At 48.0% G+C, this 17,122-nt stretch overlaps 1 protein-coding gene across 1 annotated transcript in view; it reads left to right on the plus strand.

Annotated features, from left to right (window-relative positions):
• Window positions 1-14,400, plus strand: part of LOC130113470 (calpain-2 catalytic subunit-like) — a 35,669-nt gene extending 21,269 nt beyond the window's left edge. The window contains exons 17-21 of the mRNA XM_056281084.1: window positions 653-721; window positions 1,094-1,172; window positions 10,358-10,474; window positions 11,674-11,732; window positions 13,485-14,400. Coding sequence (XP_056137059.1) covers window positions 653-721; window positions 1,094-1,172; window positions 10,358-10,474; window positions 11,674-11,732; window positions 13,485-13,508 — 348 coding nt within the window. The 3' untranslated portion in view covers window positions 13,509-14,400. The remainder of the gene's footprint in view (window positions 1-652; window positions 722-1,093; window positions 1,173-10,357; window positions 10,475-11,673; window positions 11,733-13,484) is intronic.
• The last annotated feature ends 2,722 nt before the right edge of the window (window positions 14,401-17,122 follow it).

The following is a 17,122-nucleotide window of genomic DNA, read 5'->3' on the forward strand; positions in this document are numbered from 1 at the left end:
GCACCAGTGATTTTCTCTGCAGACCTAACTGTCCCTTGTAGTCTGTCCCTGTCCTGTTTGGTGGCCGATCCAAACCAGACAGTGATGGATGTGCAGAGGACAGACTGGATTATTGAGTGTAGAACTGAATCAGCGGTTCCTGAGGCAGGTTGAATTTCTTGAGCTGGTGGAGAAAGTACATCCTCTGCTAGGTGTTTTTGATGATTGTGTCTATGTTGGATGCCCACGTTGGGTCCTGGGAGATTGTGGAACCCAGAAATCTGTAGGTTTTCACCACAGACACTGTGCTGTTGAGTATGGTGAGGAGGGGCAGTGTTGGGGGAGTCCTTCTGAAGTCCACTGTCATCTCCATAGTTTCTAGCGTGTTCAGCTCCAGGTTGTTATGGCCACACCAGAGGGCCAGCTGGTCAACCTCCGTCTATATGCAGACTCGTCACCAACCTAGATAAGGCCAATGATGAATGTGTCATCCGCAAACTTCAGGAGTTTAACCGACGGGTCAGCTGAGGTGCAGTCATTTGTGTAGAGGGAGAAGAGTAGAGGGGTTGTCTTAATGCAACCCGTAGAGTTTACCTTTCCATTAATTTTAGACTCAGACTTTGCATTAACTCCTGCCTTAATGTCTTAAAGTTTGGCCTTAACTCTTCATCAGGACAGCGGAAATGGGAAGTTGGGTCTCGGAGAGTTTGCAACCCTCTGGAAGAAGGTTCAGAAGTATCTGGTAAGCGCTGACTTTTGACCTTGATGACACGAGTTTGCTAATGACACCTATTCTTTATCTATCTGTTGGAGAATTTAATGTGATTGCAAAGCCTTCTGGGAGTGGATTGTGTTGTGATTTTGGGCTTCACAAAAAACATTTGACTTGATTTAATTAAATGAATGTCCAATGTCCTGTTTGTTGTTCCGTTTATTTCTTCTGTTTTTCGTTTTGTTTTCTTCTTTGTGTTTTGTGTGTGTGTGTGCGAGTGATGTCAGCAGTGCTAGAAGCTGCTGTGTACCGGAGTCAAATCCCTCATGTGCACAGGGCGCACTTAGCCAGTGAAGTCGGCTGGGATTGTGATGAAGCGTTGTGTGGTGTTTGTCTCTACAGGCGATCTACAAGAAGAGTGATCTGGACAACTCTGGGACGATGAGCACGCCTGAGATGCGCATGGCTTTAAAGGAAGCAGGTGAGTTCTACCGACCGCAGATCCGACGCAGTCCTGAAGAGGAGCTCTGTGAGTTTCTCATTCAACTCACTGAGTTATTCATGAAAATTAATAACTCGACCTGATATTCAGTCCATCCTCCCTCCACAGGACAGAGAAGTAAAACTTGATTTCTCCTGAAACGTCTCAAAGCAAAGTCCCAGAGTGTCTGACAACAGTTCAAACAAAACCCCCGTTAGGGACAGTCAGAGACAGCAGAGCAGTGAAATCACAGTAACGCAGAAGAGATCAAGTAGAATGAAGAAGAAACCGATGAGTCTTAAAGATACTAATGAAAAGACAGGAGGTTCAGCTCACCTGATGTTAGAGCACTGCCTCTTGTCAGTGTGAACTGAACACGTGAAATAACTCTAGAGCTCTCCCTTTGAGGACACACTAGAGTGCATATTAATGTATATAATATAGCACGCACACACATATATAGTTTCAACAGTGTGTGTCTGTAGTCAGGGGTGTGACCATACAACGCCTTACATGTGATGAAAAGACTCAAACGTGTCCATATGAAACGAATCCTCATAAACACAGCAGCTGAATGAAGCTGCTAACAGTAGTTAGGAACCTCTAGCTTTGACCCTTGACCTCTATCGTAGGTTTCTGTGGTGTTGGTGATTGAGGAATGAATGCTTGTCCTGCTGGTCTGGTGTTGTCAGAGACAGGATTGTGTGTGTTCTGTGACAAAGCGGTTTGTGAAAATGTGACGTGGCAGCCAGAGTGAGAGAGAGCGACGGCCAGTGTTGGTGGCAGCCAGAGTGAGAGAGAGCGACGGCCAGTGGGCCAGTGTTGGTGGCAGCCAGAGTGAGAGACGGCCAGTGGGCCAGTGTTGGTGGCAGCCAGAGTGAGAGAGAGAGAGAGACAGCCAGTGGGCCAGTGTTGGTGGCAGCCAGAGTGAGAGAGAGAGAGAGACAGCCAGTGGGCCAGTGTTGGTGGCAGCCAGAGTGAGAGAGAGCGACGGCCAGTGGGCCAGTGTTGGTGGCAGCCAGAGTGAGAGAGAGAGAGAGACAGCCAGTGGGCCAGTGTTGGTGGCAGCCAGAGTGAGAGAGAGAGAGAGAGAGAGAGACAGCCAGTGGGCCAGTGTTGGTGGCAGCCAGAGAGAGAGAGAGAGAGAGACGGCCAGTGGGCCAGTGTTGGTGGCAGCCAGAGTGAGAGAGAGAGAGACAGCCAGTGGGCCAGTGTTGGTGGCAGCCAGAGTGAGAGAGAGAGAGACAGCCAGTGGGCCAGTGTTGGTGGCAGCCAGAGTGAGAGAGAGAGAGACAGCCAGTGGGCCAGTGTTGGTGGCAGCCAGAGTGAGAGAGAGAGAGACAGCCAGTGGGCCAGTGTTGGTGGCAGCCAGAGTGAGAGAGAGAGAGAGACAGCCAGTGGGCCAGTGTTGGTGGCAGCCAGAGTGAGAGAGAGCGACGGCCAGTGGGCCAGTGTTGGTGGCAGCCAGAGTGAGAGAGAGCGACGGCCAGTGGGCCAGTGTTGGTGGCAGCCAGAGTGAGAGAGAGCGACGGCCAGTGGGCCAGTGTTGGTGGCAGCCAGAGTGAGTTAGAGAGAGAGATGGCCAGTGGGCCAGTGTTGGTGGCAGCCAGAGTGAGAGAGAGAGAGAGACAGCCAGTGGGCCAGTGTTGGTGGCAGCCAGAGTGAGAGAGAGAGAGAGAGAGACAGCCAGTGGGCCAGTGTTGGTGGCAGCCAGAGAGAGAGAGAGAGAGAGACGGCCAGTGGGCCAGTGTTGGTGGCAGCCAGAGTGAGAGAGAGAGAGACAGCCAGTGGGCCAGTGTTGGTGGCAGCCAGAGTGAGAGAGAGAGAGACAGCCAGTGGGCCAGTGTTGGTGGCAGCCAGAGTGAGAGAGAGAGAGAGACAGCCAGTGGGCCAGTGTTGGTGGCAGCCAGAGTGAGAGAGAGAGACGGCCAGTGGGCCAGTGTTGGTGGCAGCCAGAGAGAGAGAGAGAGAGAGACGGCCAGTGGGCCAGTGTTGGTGGCAGCCAGAGTGAGAGAGAGAGAGAGAGAGAGAGAGACGGCCAGTGGGCCAGTGTTGGTGGCAGCCAGAGTGAGAGACGGCCAGTGGGCCAGTGTTGGTGGCAGCCAGAGTGAGAGAGAGAGAGAGACAGCCAGTGGGCCAGTGTTGGTGGCAGCCAGAGTGAGAGAGAGAGAGAGACAGCCAGTGGGCCAGTGTTGGTGGCAGCCAGAGTGAGAGAGAGAGAGAGACGGCCAGTGGGCCAGTGTTGGTGGCAGCCAGAGTGAGAGAGAGAGAGAGACAGCCAGTGGGCCAGTGTTGGTGGCAGCCAGAGTGAGAGAGAGAGAGAGACAGCCAGTGGGCCAGTGTTGGTGGCAGCCAGAGTGAGAGAGAGAGAGAGACAGCCAGTGGGCCAGTGTTGGTGGCAGCCAGAGTGAGAGAGAGAGAGAGGCAGCCAGAGTGAGAGAGAGAGAGACAGCCAGTGGGCCAGTGTTGGTGGCAGCCAGAGTGAGAGAGAGAGAGACAGCCAGTGGGCCAGTGTTGGTGGCAGCCAGAGTGAGAGAGAGAGAGAGACAGCCAGTGGGCCAGTGTTGGTGGCAGCCAGAGTGAGAGAGAGAGAGAGACAGCCAGTGGGCCAGTGTTGGTGGCAGCCAGAGTGAGAGAGAGGGAGACAGCCAGTGGGCCAGTGTTGGTGGCAGCCAGAGTGAGAGAGAGAGAGACAGCCAGTGGGCCAGTGTTGGTGGCAGCCAGAGTGAGAGAGAGAGAGACGGCCAGTGGGCCAGTGTTGGTGGCAGCCAGAGTGAGAGAGAGAGAGACAGCCAGTGGGCCAGTGTTGGTGGCAGCCAGAGAGAGAGACGGCCAGTGGGCCAGTGTTGGTGGTAGCCAGAGTGAGTTAGAGAGAGAGACGGCCAGTGGGCCAGTGTTGGTGGCAGCCAGAGTGAGAGACGGCCAGTGGGCCAGTGTTGGTGGCAGCCAGAGTGAGAGAGAGAGAGACAGCCAGTGGGCCAGTGTTGGTGGCAGCCAGAGAGAGAGACGGCCAGTGGGCCAGTGTTGGTGGCAGCCAGAGTGAGTTAGAGAGAGAGACGGCCAGTGGGCCAGTGTTGGTGGTAGCCAGAGTGAGTTAGAGAGAGAGACGGCCAGTGGGCCAGTGTTGGTGGTAGCCAGAGTGAGTTAGAGAGAGAGACAGCCAGTGGGCCAGTGTTGGTGGCAGCCAGAGAGAGAGACGGCCAGTGGGCCAGTGTTGGTGGCAGCCAGAGTTAGAGAGAGAGACGGCCAGTGGGCCAGTGTTGGTGGCAGCCAGAGTGAGAGAGAGAGAGAGACGGCCAGTGGGCCAGTGTTGGTGGTAGCCAGAGTGAGTTAGAGAGAGAGACGGCCAGTGGGCCAGTGTTGGTGGCAGCCAGAGTGAGAGAGAGAGATGGCCAGTGGGCCAGTGTTGGTGGCAGCCAGAGTGAGTTAGAGAGAGAGACGGCCAGTGGGCCAGTGTTGGTGGTAGCCAGAGTGAGTTAGAGAGAGAGACGGCCAGTGGGCCAGTGTTGGTGGTAGCCAGAGTGAGTTAGAGAGAGAGACAGCCAGTGGGCCAGTGTTGGTGGCAGCCAGAGAGAGAGACGGCCAGTGGGCCAGTGTTGGTGGCAGCCAGAGTGAGAGAGAGAGAGAGACAGCCAGTGGGCCAGTGTTGGTGGCAGCCAGAGTGAGAGAGAGAGAGAGACGGCCAGTGGGCCAGTGTTGGTGGTAGCCAGAGTGAGTTAGAGAGAGAGACGGCCAGTGGGCCAGTGTTGGTGGCAGCCAGAGTGAGAGAGAGAGATGGCCAGTGGGCCAGTGTTGGTGGCAGCCAGAGTGAGTTAGAGAGAGAGACGGCCAGTGGGCCAGTGTTGGTGGTAGCCAGAGTGAGTTAGAGAGAGAGACAGCCAGTGGGCCAGTGTTGGTGGCAGCCAGAGTGAGAGAGAGAGATGGCCAGTGGGCCAGTGTTGGTGGTAGCCAGAGTGAGTTAGAGAGAGTGACGGCCAGTGGGCCAGTGTTGTCAACCAGATAGCTAGCTCTTGTATCAGTACTCTATGCTCCTTGAGAAGGAGGGTGAAACCTGTTAGTGTTCTTGTTTCTTTCTTTTTGGTCTGATCTGAGTTGGTTTTGTTAGCTAAGAGCCAGCGTCTTTAGTTGTCTTTTTTATTCTATATTCTGACCTGGGGTTAATTTTTGTTAAGAAATCTTTTTGTTTTTACACCTGGTTCCGCCTCCCACCTTTCTTATTCCCCCGGGACACTTTCATTTTCTTTGTTACTTCCCCTCATCCCCTGGACCTTTAACGGGGAACATAACACCACCCTTACATCATTTTGGGAGAATGAGGAACAGAAAATTTATCTTGTGCTTTTAAACTGCAGACACGGATAAACTCGGCCAGTAGATGATGGAGGAATATTTCACTTTAAAGTCACATTCCTAAGATGTGGCGCCTGGTCTGTCCTGTCTGTCCTGCCTTATTACTGTCTTGGTTCATTAGTCTGTCCTGCTTGATTACTGTCCTGGTTCATTAGTCTGTCCTGCTTGATTACTGTCTTGGTTCATTAGTCTGTCCTGCCTTATTACTGTCTTGGTTCATTAGTCTGTCCTGCTTGATTACTGTCTTGGTTCATTAGTCTGTCCTGCCTTATTACTGTCTTGGTTCATTAGTCTGTCCTGCTTGATTACTGTCTTGGTTCATTAGTCTGTCCTGCTTGATTACTGTCTTGGTTCATTAGTCTGTCCTGCTTAATTACTGTCCTGGTTCATTAGTCTGTCCTGCTTAATTACTGTCCTGGTTCATTAGTCTGTCCTGCTTAATTACTGTCCTGGTTCATTAGTCTGTCCTGCCTTATTACTGTCTTGGTTCATTAGTCTGTCCTGCTTGATTACTGTCCTGGTTCATTAGTCTGTCCTGCTTAATTACTGTCTTGGTTCATTAGTCTGTCCTGCCTTATTACTGTCTTGGTTCATTAGTCTGTCCTGCTTAATTACTGTCCTGGTTCATTAGTCTGTCCTGCTTAATTACTGTCCTGGTTCATTAGTCTGTCCTGCTTAATTACTGTCCTGGTTCATTAGTCTGTCCTGCTTAATTACAGCACTGTCTGTTGTCTGTGTACCATGTGTATCAGTATGTACTGTGGTACTATGTTAGTCTGTTAGAGGTACTGTTGTCTGTGTACCATGTGTATCAGTATGTACTGTGGTACTATGTTAGCACTGTTAGAGGTACTGTTGTCTGTGTACCATGTGTATCAGTTTGTACTGTGGTGCTATGTTAGTCTGTTAGAGGTACTGTTGTCTGTGTATCACGTGTATCAGTATGTACTGTGGTACTATGTTAGTCTGTTAGAGGTACTGTTGTCTGTGTACTGTGGTACTATGTTAGTACTGTTAGAGGTACTGTTGTCTGTGTACCATGTGTATCAGTATGTACTGTGGTGCTATGTTAGTCTGTTAGAGGTACTGTTGTCTGTGTATCACGTGTATCAGTATGTACTGTGGTACTATGTTAGCACTGTTAGAGGTACTGTTGTCTGTGTACCATGTGTATCAGTATGTACTGTGGTGCTATGTTAGTCTGTTAGAGGTACTGTTGTCTGTGTATCACGTGTATCAGTATGTACTGTGGTACTATGTTAGTCTGTTAGAGGTACTGTTGTCTGTGTACTGTGGTACTATGTTAGTACTGTTAGAGGTACTGTTGTCTGTGTACCATGTGTATCAGTATGTACTGTGGTGCTATGTTAGTCTGTTAGAGGTACTGTTGTCTGTGTATCACGTGTATCAGTATGTACTGTGGTACTATGTTAGTCTGTTAGAGGTACTGTTGTCTGTGTACCATGTGTATCAGTATGTACTGTGGTACTATGTTAGTCTGTTAGAGGTACTGTTGTCTGTGTACCATGTGTATCAGTATGTACTGTGGTACTATGTTAGTCTGTTAGAGGTACTGTTGTCTGTGTGCCATGTGTATCAGTATGTACTGTGGTACTATGTTAGTCTGTTAGAGGTACTGTTGTCTGTGTACCATGTGTATCAGTATGTACTGTGGTACTATGTTAGCACTGTTAGAGGTACTGTTGTCTGTGTACCATGTGTATCAGTATGTACTGTGGTGCTATGTTAGTCTGTTAGAGGTACTGTTGTCTGTGTATCACGTGTATCAGTATGTACTGTGGTACTATGTTAGTCTGTTAGAGGTACTGTTGTCTGTGTACTGTGGTACTATGTTAGTACTGTTAGAGGTACTGTTGTCTGTGTACCATGTGTATCAGTATGTACTGTGGTACTATGTTAGTCTGTTAGAGGTACTGTTGTCTGTGTACCATGTGTATCAGTATGTACTGTGGTACTATGTTAGTCTGTTAGAGGTACTGTTGTCTGTGTACTGTGGTACTATGTTAGTACTGTTAGAGGTACTGTTGTCTGTGTACCACGTGTATCAGTATGTACTGTGGTACTATGTTAGTCTGTTAGAGGTACTGTTGTCTGTGTACCATGTGTATCAGTATGTACTGTGGTACTATGTTAGTCTGTTAGAGGTACTGTTGTTTGTGTACCACATGTATCAGTATGTACTGTGGTGCTATGTTAGTCTGTTAGAGGTACTGTTGTCTGTGTATCACGTGTATCAGTATGTACTGTGGTACTATGTTAGTCTGTTAGAGGTACTGTTGTCTGTGTACCATGTGTATCAGTATGTACTGTGGTACTATGTTAGTCTGTTAGAGGTACTGTTGTCTGTGTACCATGTGTATCAGTATGTACTGTGGTACTATGTTAGTCTGTTAGAGGTACTGTTGTCTGTGTACCATGTGTATCTGTATGTACTGTGGTACTATGTTAGTCTGTTAGAGGTACTGTTGTCTGTGTACTGTGGTACTATGTTAGTACTGTTAGAGGTACTGTTGTTTGTGTACCACATGTATCAGTATGTACTGTGGTGCTATGTTAGTCTGTTAGAGGTACTGTTGTCTGTGTATCACGTGTATCAGTATGTACTGTGGTACTATGTTAGTCTGTTAGAGGTACTGTTGTCTGTGTACCATGTGTATCAGTATGTACTGTGGTGCTATGTTAGTCTGTTAGAGGTACTGTTGTTTGTGTACCACATGTATCAGTATGTACTGTGGTACTATGTTAGTACTGTTAGAGGTACTGTTGTCTGTGTACCACGTGTATCAGTATGTACTGTGGTGCTATGTTAGTCTGTTAGAGGTACTGTTGTTTGTGTACCACATGTATCAGTATGTACTGTGGTACTATGTTAGTACTGTTAGAGGTACTGTTGTCTGTGTACCACGTGTATCAGTATGTACTGTGGTGCTATGTTAGTCTGTTAGAGGTACTGTTGTTTGTGTACCACATGTATCAGTATGTACTATGTTAGTCTGTTAGAGGTACTGTTGTCTGTGTGCTGTGGCACTATGTTAGTACTGTTAGATGTACTGTTGTCTGTGTATCACGTGTATCAGTATGTACTATGTTAGTCTGTTAGAGGTACTGTTGTCTGTGTGCTGTGGTACTATGTTAGTACTGTTAGAGGTGCTGTTGTCTGTGTACCATGTGTATCAGTATGTATTGTGGTACTATGTTAGTAGAGGGACTGTTGTCCCTGTTAGTAGAGGGACTATTTACCAGATGTCGGTGGTTCTCCTGCAGGTTTCTGCCTGAACAACACTATTTACCAGATGTTGGTGGTTCTCTTGCAGGTTTCTGCCTGAACAACACTATTTACCAGATGTCGGTGGTTCTCTTGCAGGTTTCTGCCTGAACAACACTATTTACCAGATGTCGGTGGTGCTCCTGCAGGTTTCTGCCTGAACAACACTATTTACCAGATGTCGGTGGTTCTCTTGCAGGTTTCTGCCTGAACAACACTATTTACCAGATGTCGGTGGTTCTCTTGCAGGTTTCTGCCTGAACAACACTATTTACCAGATGTCGGTGGTTCTCTTGCAGGTTTCTGCCTGAACAACACTATTTACCAGATGTCGGTGGTTCTCTTACAGGTTTCTGCCTGAACAACACTATTTACCAGATGTCGGTGGTTCTCCTGCAGGTTTCTGCCTGAACAACACTATTTACCAGATGTCGGTGGTTCTCTTGCAGGTTTCTGCCTGAACAACACTATTTACCAGATGTCGGTGTTTCTCCTGCAGGTTTCTGCCTGAACAACACTATTTACCAGATGTCGGTGTTTCTCCTGCAAGTTTCTGCCTGAACAACACTATTTACCAGATGTCGGTGTTTCTCCTGCAGGTTTCTGCCTGAACAACACTATTTACCAGATGTCGGTGGTTCTCCTGCAGGTTTCTGCCTGAACAACACTATTTACCAGATGTCGGTGTTTCTCCTGCAGGTTTCTGCCTGAACAACACTATTTACCAGATGTCGGTGGTTCTCCTGCAGGTTTCTGCCTGAACAACACTATTTACCAGATGTCGGTGGGTCTCTTGCAGGTTTCTGCCTGAACAACACTATTTACCAGATGTCGGTGTTTCTCCTGCAGGTTTCTGCCTGAACAACACTATTTACCAGATGTCGGTGTTTCTCCTGCAGGTTTCTGCCTGAACAACACTATTTACCAGATGTCGGTGGTTCTCCTGCAGGTTTCTGCCTGAACAACACTATTTACCAGATGTCGGTGGTTCTCCTGCAGGTTTCTGCCTGAACAACACTATTTACCAGATGTCGGTGGTTCTCTTGCAGGTTTCTGCCTGAACAACACTATTTACCAGATGTCGGTGGTTCTCCTGCAGGTTTCTGCCTGAACAACACTATTTACCAGATGTCGGTGGTGCTCCTGCAGGTTTCTGCATGAACAACACTATTTACCAGATGTCGGTGTTTCTCCTGCAGGTTTCTGCCTGAACAACACTATTTACCAGATGTCGGTGGGTCTCTTGCAGGTTTCTGCCTGAACAACACTATTTACCAGATGTCGGTGTTTCTCCTGCAGGTTTCTGCCTGAACAACACTATTTACCAGATGTCGGTGGTTCTCTTGCAGGTTTCTGCCTGAACAACACTATTTACCAGATGTCGGTGTTTCTCCTGCAGGTTTCTGCCTGAACAACACTATTTACCAGATGTCGGTGGTTCTCTTGCAGGTTTCTGCCTGAACAACACTATTTACCAGATGTCGGTGGTTCTCTTGCAGGTTTCTGCCTGAACAACACTATTTACCAGATGTCGGTGTTTCTCCTGCAGGTTTCTGCCTGAACAACACTATTTACCAGATGCTGGTGGCTCGGTATTCAAATCCGGACATGACCATGGACTTTGACAACTTTGTGGGTTGTCTGATGAGGATGGAAATGATGTTCAGTAAGTCTTTTTTGATTCCTCACAGTTCTTCGTGATGACAGGCATGGTTCCAAGAGAGAGAGAGAGAGACTTTTTAAGTTCACTTTTCACAGTAGTTGCAGAATCCAGACATCAAGTTCTACTTTATTGAGAGCCAAGAAAGTTTAGACCCAACAGGGGTTCATCTGGGTTTGATATTCAGCATAGAAGACATGAACACAAGGTTTTATCATAGAACAAACAATAAGTATATCAAAGAATGACAAAAAAAAATCTTTGTACATAGGACTATGGCGATGTCTAGTTGTCTAGTTTGTAACTGAATGAGGAATTATGGGATGGGAGGTGTGTTTCTGTACATTGTGTTAAAAGAAAGAACTGCAAGTCAGATCTGCTCTACCATCATGTGGTTTCTCTGTTGTGTAGTTTTTTGTTTAGTGTCGCTGTTTTAAATGTTAGCATGAAGGAACAGCCACTTTGACTCATGTAACCCTCTCAGAGCAGAGTTAAACCTCTACTGATGTTCTGTTACCCAGCTTTGCCTCTTCTACCGGTTTAAGGTTGTAGATATAGTTTAGTGTTTTCTGCTCTACAGTGGGGGATGTTAAAGTATTTCAGTGATAGTCAGCTGCTGTTCCACAAAGACACACTAGTGATTCAATAATATTCCAGAACAGTCCAAAGGATGTTTCTTTTGGGCTGTTCTGGTGGCCGAGCGGCATAAACCGCCGTTCTTGCAGTCCGCTCGTCATGTGGCTGGGAGGTTCGTATCCCAGACTCGCCGTAACCGGTCACGGCCAGAGCGTCCACAGGGTAAGGCCTTCATTAGGCCACCCTTACCCGAGGGATAGTGGGTGTAGATCGGTGTAGTGTTCAGGGACTCATCGTTCTCCAGCGACCCCTCTGGCCCGTCCGGGCGCCTGCAGCCAATCAACTGAAAGCATTCTCCCTACGTCTCTTTCGCGGCTTGAAGGTGATGCAATCCATGTGAGGCTTCAGCATGTAAAAATAGCGAGAACAGCCGACACGAGTTTGAAGGAAGCTGGTGTTACGACTATCTCCTTCCAGTGGAAACGTGAGCCAGAGGAATTATTCAACAAGAGTTCTGGCCATATGCCATTGGGTTAATCGGGTGGGATAAGAGGAAAAACTAGAAATAAATTTCTAAAAAAAAAGGATGTTTCTTTTTTTTAATGTTACTCAACTTTTCCCCTCTTCAGGAATCTTTAAGAAGGTGGACGCCCATGACAGCGGCTCCATAGAGCTGGACTTCCACCAGGTCAGTGCTCACCATATACACTCAGTGGTCTCTCTATGACATAACATAACACACTCCAATGAGCTGCCTAGTCTCCAGATCTCAGTCACCAGAGAACCTTTTAACATGAGCTGGATCAGGAAGAGCTCAGTCACCAGAGAACCTTTAAGATGAGCTGGATCCGGAGGATCTCAGTATGAATCTGTGTGTGACTTTATCCAGTCAACATGAACCAAAATCCCAAAAGAAATGTGTCATCACCTTCTTCAATCCACGACACGAAGAATTCAGGATGTTCTAGTGGAAAAATTGGTTTCTGTGGAGCACTAAATATGTGTACCTAATACAGTGGCCACTGGGTCTAGATCCAAATATAGGTGTTTGGGTGTACTTATCTATATATATATATACACATACACACTGATCAGCCAAAACATTATGACCACCTACAGATGAACCGAATAACGATCATCTCTAATTAAGGGCCCATGTCGAGGGCTGAGTAGATTAGATGGTAAGAGAACAATTGGTTCTTGTAGTCAACATGGTGGATGCAGGAGTAAAACCTGAGCAACTTTGACAAGCGCCAAATTGTTATGACCAGACGACTGGGTCAGAGTGTCTCTGAAACAACAAGGCTTGTGGGGTGCTCCTGGTCAGCAGTGGTGAGTACCTATAGAGGGTGGTCTGAGGAAGGACTAACCACAATCTGGCGACAGGGTTTTCGGCACCCAAGACTCATCTATACGCAAGGGCAACAAATGCTATCCCATCTGGTCCGAACCATCAGAAGGTCTACTGTGGCACAAGTTACAGAACATTTAAATGATGTTTACGGGAGGAATGTGTCACAACACAGTGCATCACACCCTGCTGCATATGGGGCTGCAAAGCCACAGACCAGTCTGAGTGCCATGATGACCCCTGTCCACCATTGGCAGCACCTCTAATGGGCACATGAGCATTGGAACTGGACCTTGGAGCAATGGAAAAAGGTCACATGGTCCGACGAGTCCCGTTTTCTTTTAGATCATGTGGATGGCCATGTATGTGTGCACCATTTACCTGGGGAAGTGATGGCACCAGGATGCACTGTGGGAAGATGACAAGCCGATGGAGGAAGTGTGATGCTCTAATGTTCTGCTGGGAAACCCTGGAACCAGCCTTTCAAGTGGACTTCAGTTTGACTTGAGCTACCTACCTAAACATCACTGCAGACCAGGTACACCCCTTCACGGTAATGGTATTCCCTGATGGCGGTGGCCTCTTTCAGCAGGATAATGAGCTCTGCCGCACTGCACACATTGTTCAGGAATCGTTTGAGGAACATGGTGTGTTGAAGGTGTTGCTCTGGCCTCCAAATTCTCCAGATCTCAGTCTGATTGAACATCTGTGGGATGTGCTGGACCAACAAGTCCGATGCACGGCGGCCCCACCTGCAATTTACAGGACTTGAAGTGTCTGCTGATAATATTTTGGTGCCAGATACCACAGAATGCCTTCAGAGGTCTTGTGGAGTCCATGCCCCAGTGGGTCAGTGCTATTTTGGTGGCACACAGGGGACCGACAGCATTTTAGGCAGGTGGTCCTTATGTTTTGGCTCATCAGTGTAGTGAGAGTGAGAGAGCCCTTTCTCCAAAGTACATCAACTCGTATCACTTACTACTGAATCTGAGATGACTCTGTAAATATGTTGGTCACAGAACAAAAGATTAATGCTGTTGTCTCTGTCTCTCTCTCTCTCTGTCTCCGTCTCTGTCTCTGTCTTTCCAGTGGTTAGAGTTTACGATGATCTAGTGACTCCTCGGTGGTCGTCCAGAAGCCGGCTCCGTTACAAGTATTAAAATATTATATCGCAGTTCTCTTCACAAACCAAAGCTTTTCTATCCTATTTGTCATACATTTTATACGTGTGTGTATTTTTCTGCATCTGATGATATGAGATATATATATATATATATATATAGGTCCTGGGTTCGAACCCCAGACCATCCCAGGTCCTTTCTATGTGGAGTTTGCATGTTCTCCCAGTGTCTGCGTGGGTTTCTTCCCACCATCAAAAAGACATGCATGTTAGGGTTAATACTCCTGCCTGTGCCCCTGAGCAAGGCAGTGGACAGAAGAAGGGGAGTTGGTCCCCGGGTGCTGCAGCTGCCAGTGCTCCTATACAATAAGATGGTTACACGCAGACAACACATTTCATTGTAAGAACACAATGTAAAATAAAGTGTCTTTCTTCTTCATATCTATGGTCTACATGGTTTATATGATCTATATGTTTTATATGATCTATATGGTTTATGGTCTATATCAGGGGTGTCAAACTCCAGGCCTCGAGGGCCGCAGTATCTGCAGGTATTTGTTGCAACCGTGCACTACACCACCTGATTAAACTAATTAGCTCACCTCCTGGATCAAGGAGGGAAAGGAACTAGTTTAATCAGATGGTGTAGTGCATGTTTGCAACAAATACCTGCAGACACTGCGGCCCTCGAGGCCTGGAGTTTGACACCCCTGGTCTATATGATTTATATGAGCTATATGGTTTATATGAGCTATATGGTTTATATGATTTTTATGAGCTATATGGTTTATATGAGCTATATGATTTATATTGTTTATATGATCTATATAATTTATATGATTTATATAACATGATGTGAACAATAAAACTCCACAAACGTTTCAACAGCTTGTTGTTTTATCCTTCTGTCTCATCCCATCTCCAAATGCTGTGTGTGTGTGTGTGTGTGTGTGTGTGTGTGTGTGTGTGTGTGTGTGTTTTCACATACAGTGAACTGGTGAATCACTGGAATATTTTCCAAGTAAAGCAGAAATTGGAGTGATGTGATTTGTGACTGTTTCAGTGGCTGTAAATCTCCCCTGGAGATTGTCTCTCATTACACACATGCAGAAACACAGACACACACAAGGTAGCGCAGGTATACACTGTGCGAGACCAGGTGGAAGGGGAGTAAGGCCAGGAGCATCGGAGGTGGGTTTAAACTCTTCTACCATGGTGTGAATGGGAGGAGAAATGGGGTAGGGGTAATTCTGAAGGAAGAGTATGTCAAGAACGTGCTGGAGGTGAAGAGAGTGTCAGACAGAGTGATGAGTATGAAACTGGAAACCGAAGGTGTATTGCTGAATGTTATCAGCACATATGCCCCGCAAGTTGGGTGTGAGATGGATGAAAAAGAAGAATTCTGGAGTGAGTTGGATGACGTGGTGGAGAGGGTACCCAAGGAAGAGAGAGTGGTGATTGGAGCGGACTTCAATGGACATGTTGGTGAAGGGAACAGAGGTGATGAGGAGGTGATGGGAAGGTATGGAGTCAAGCAGAGAAATGTGGAAGGACAGATGGTGGTGGATTTTGCGAAAAGGATGGAAACGGCTGTGGTGAATACATATTTCAAGAAGAGGGAGGAACACAGGTGACGCACAAGAGTGGAGGAAAGTGCACACAGGTGGACTATATCTTATGTAGGAGGTGCCATCTAAAAGGGATTGGAGACTGCAAGGTGGTGACAGGGGAGAACGTAGCTAGGCAGCATCGGATGGTGGTCTGTAGGATGACTTTGGAGACCAAGAAGAGGAAGCGAGTGAAGGCAGAGCCAAGGATCAAAAGGTGGAAGTTGAAGAAGGAAGACTGTTGTGTGGCGTTCAGGCAGGAGTTAAGACAGGCACTGGGTGGTAGTGAAGAGATGCTGGATGGCTGGACAACCACTGCAGAAATAGTGAGGGAGACAGCTAGGAAGGTGTGTCATCAGGACAGAGGAAGTAAGACAAGGAGACTTGGTGGTGGAATGAGGAAGTACAGCAAAGTATACAGAGGAAGAGGTTGGCAAAGAAGAAGTGGGGTAGTCAAAGAGATGAAGAAAGTAGACAGGGGTACAAGGAGATGCAGCGTAAAGCGAAGATTGATGTGGCAAAAACAAAGGAAAAGGCGTATGGTGAGTTGTATGACAGGTTAGACACTAAGGAAGGAGAAAAGGACCTGTACCGATTGGCTAGACAGAGGGAACGAGCTGGGAAGGATGTGCAGCAGGTTAGGGTGATGAAGGATAGAGATGGAAATGTGCTAACGAGTGAGGAGAGTGTGCTGAGAAGGAGGAAGGAGTACTTGGAGGGGCTGATGAATGAAGAAAATGAGAGAGAGAGAAGGTTGGAGGATGTGGCGATAGTGAATCGGAAGTGCAGTGGATTAGTGAGGAGGACGTGAGGGCAGCTATGAAGAGGATGACGAGTGGAAAGGCAGTTGGTCCTGATGACATACCTGTGGAGGCATGGAGATGTTTAGGAGAGATGGCAGTGGCATCTTCTTGGCCTGTTTCTCGCCATCCGCCGCTTCCGGTTGCTGCTGGGAGGCCTCTGGTTCTCTGTGTTTGTGGACCACAAGCCACTGATGTTCACCATGGCCAAAGCCACCGAGCTGTGGTCTGGGCGCCAGCACCGTCAGGTCTCTCACATTTCGGAGTTCACCACGGACATCAGGCACATCACCGGCAAGGACAACTTCGTCGCTGACCGTCTCTCCCGGGTGATGGCGGGGGCCGTCCACTTGGGACTCGACTACACTGCCATAGCTGCAGACAAGGTTGCTGACACGGAAGTGCAGGCCTACCGGACTGTTGACATCGGGCTGCAGTTGAAGGATGTTGTGTTCGACGATGCCGGGGCCAGCTTCTGTGTGACATCTGCACGGGTCAGCCTCGGCCCATGGTGCCCACTGGCTGGCGGTGGTGGGTTTTCTACGCCATCCATGGCCTTTCACACCCAGGCGTGAAGGCGTCAACAAAGTTGGTGGGGTCGGACCCTTTGGTCGACTAGTTAATGTTGTCGACCCTGGTGCGGGAGACCCGGTTTCGCATCCCTGCTGCGGCGGTTCCAGGCTGGCCCTTGAATTCGCTACCGTATGTAACGTTGAGGATAAACGAGGCCTTAGTGTGTGTTTAGAAAGGTTAAAATGGTTGGAGGTGTCATTCAGAAAGATGTAGAAATCTTTAGAGCGGAACTTGCAACAAATGTTCATTCGTCTGCTGTCAGCAGCAGGAGCCGCGGCACTCCGGTGTTCACACCGCGTCGTGAAGCACAATGCAGAAACCACAAGTTCTCATGTGACATTCCTTCATTGTCTGTACAAAGAGCCGGGGCAGAACTGCCAGAGGCGTCATGGCTTCTAGTAATGTTCCCATGGGGAAGGTCTAGAATCTCTAGAAAGTTACGATGGAACTCATTCAAACTACAGCCAGAACTCACCCGGATGAAGTAAGTCCTCACGACATGACTTTCAGACTGACGCACAGGGACGAGAAAGTTACGATGGAACTCATTCAAACTACAGCCAGAACTCCCCCGGGTGAAGTAAGTCCTCACGACATGACTTTCAGACTGACGCACAGGGACGAGAA

Source organism: Lampris incognitus, chromosome 5, assembly GCF_029633865.1.
Source record: "Lampris incognitus isolate fLamInc1 chromosome 5, fLamInc1.hap2, whole genome shotgun sequence".
NCBI lineage: Eukaryota > Metazoa > Chordata > Actinopteri > Lampriformes > Lampridae > Lampris > Lampris incognitus.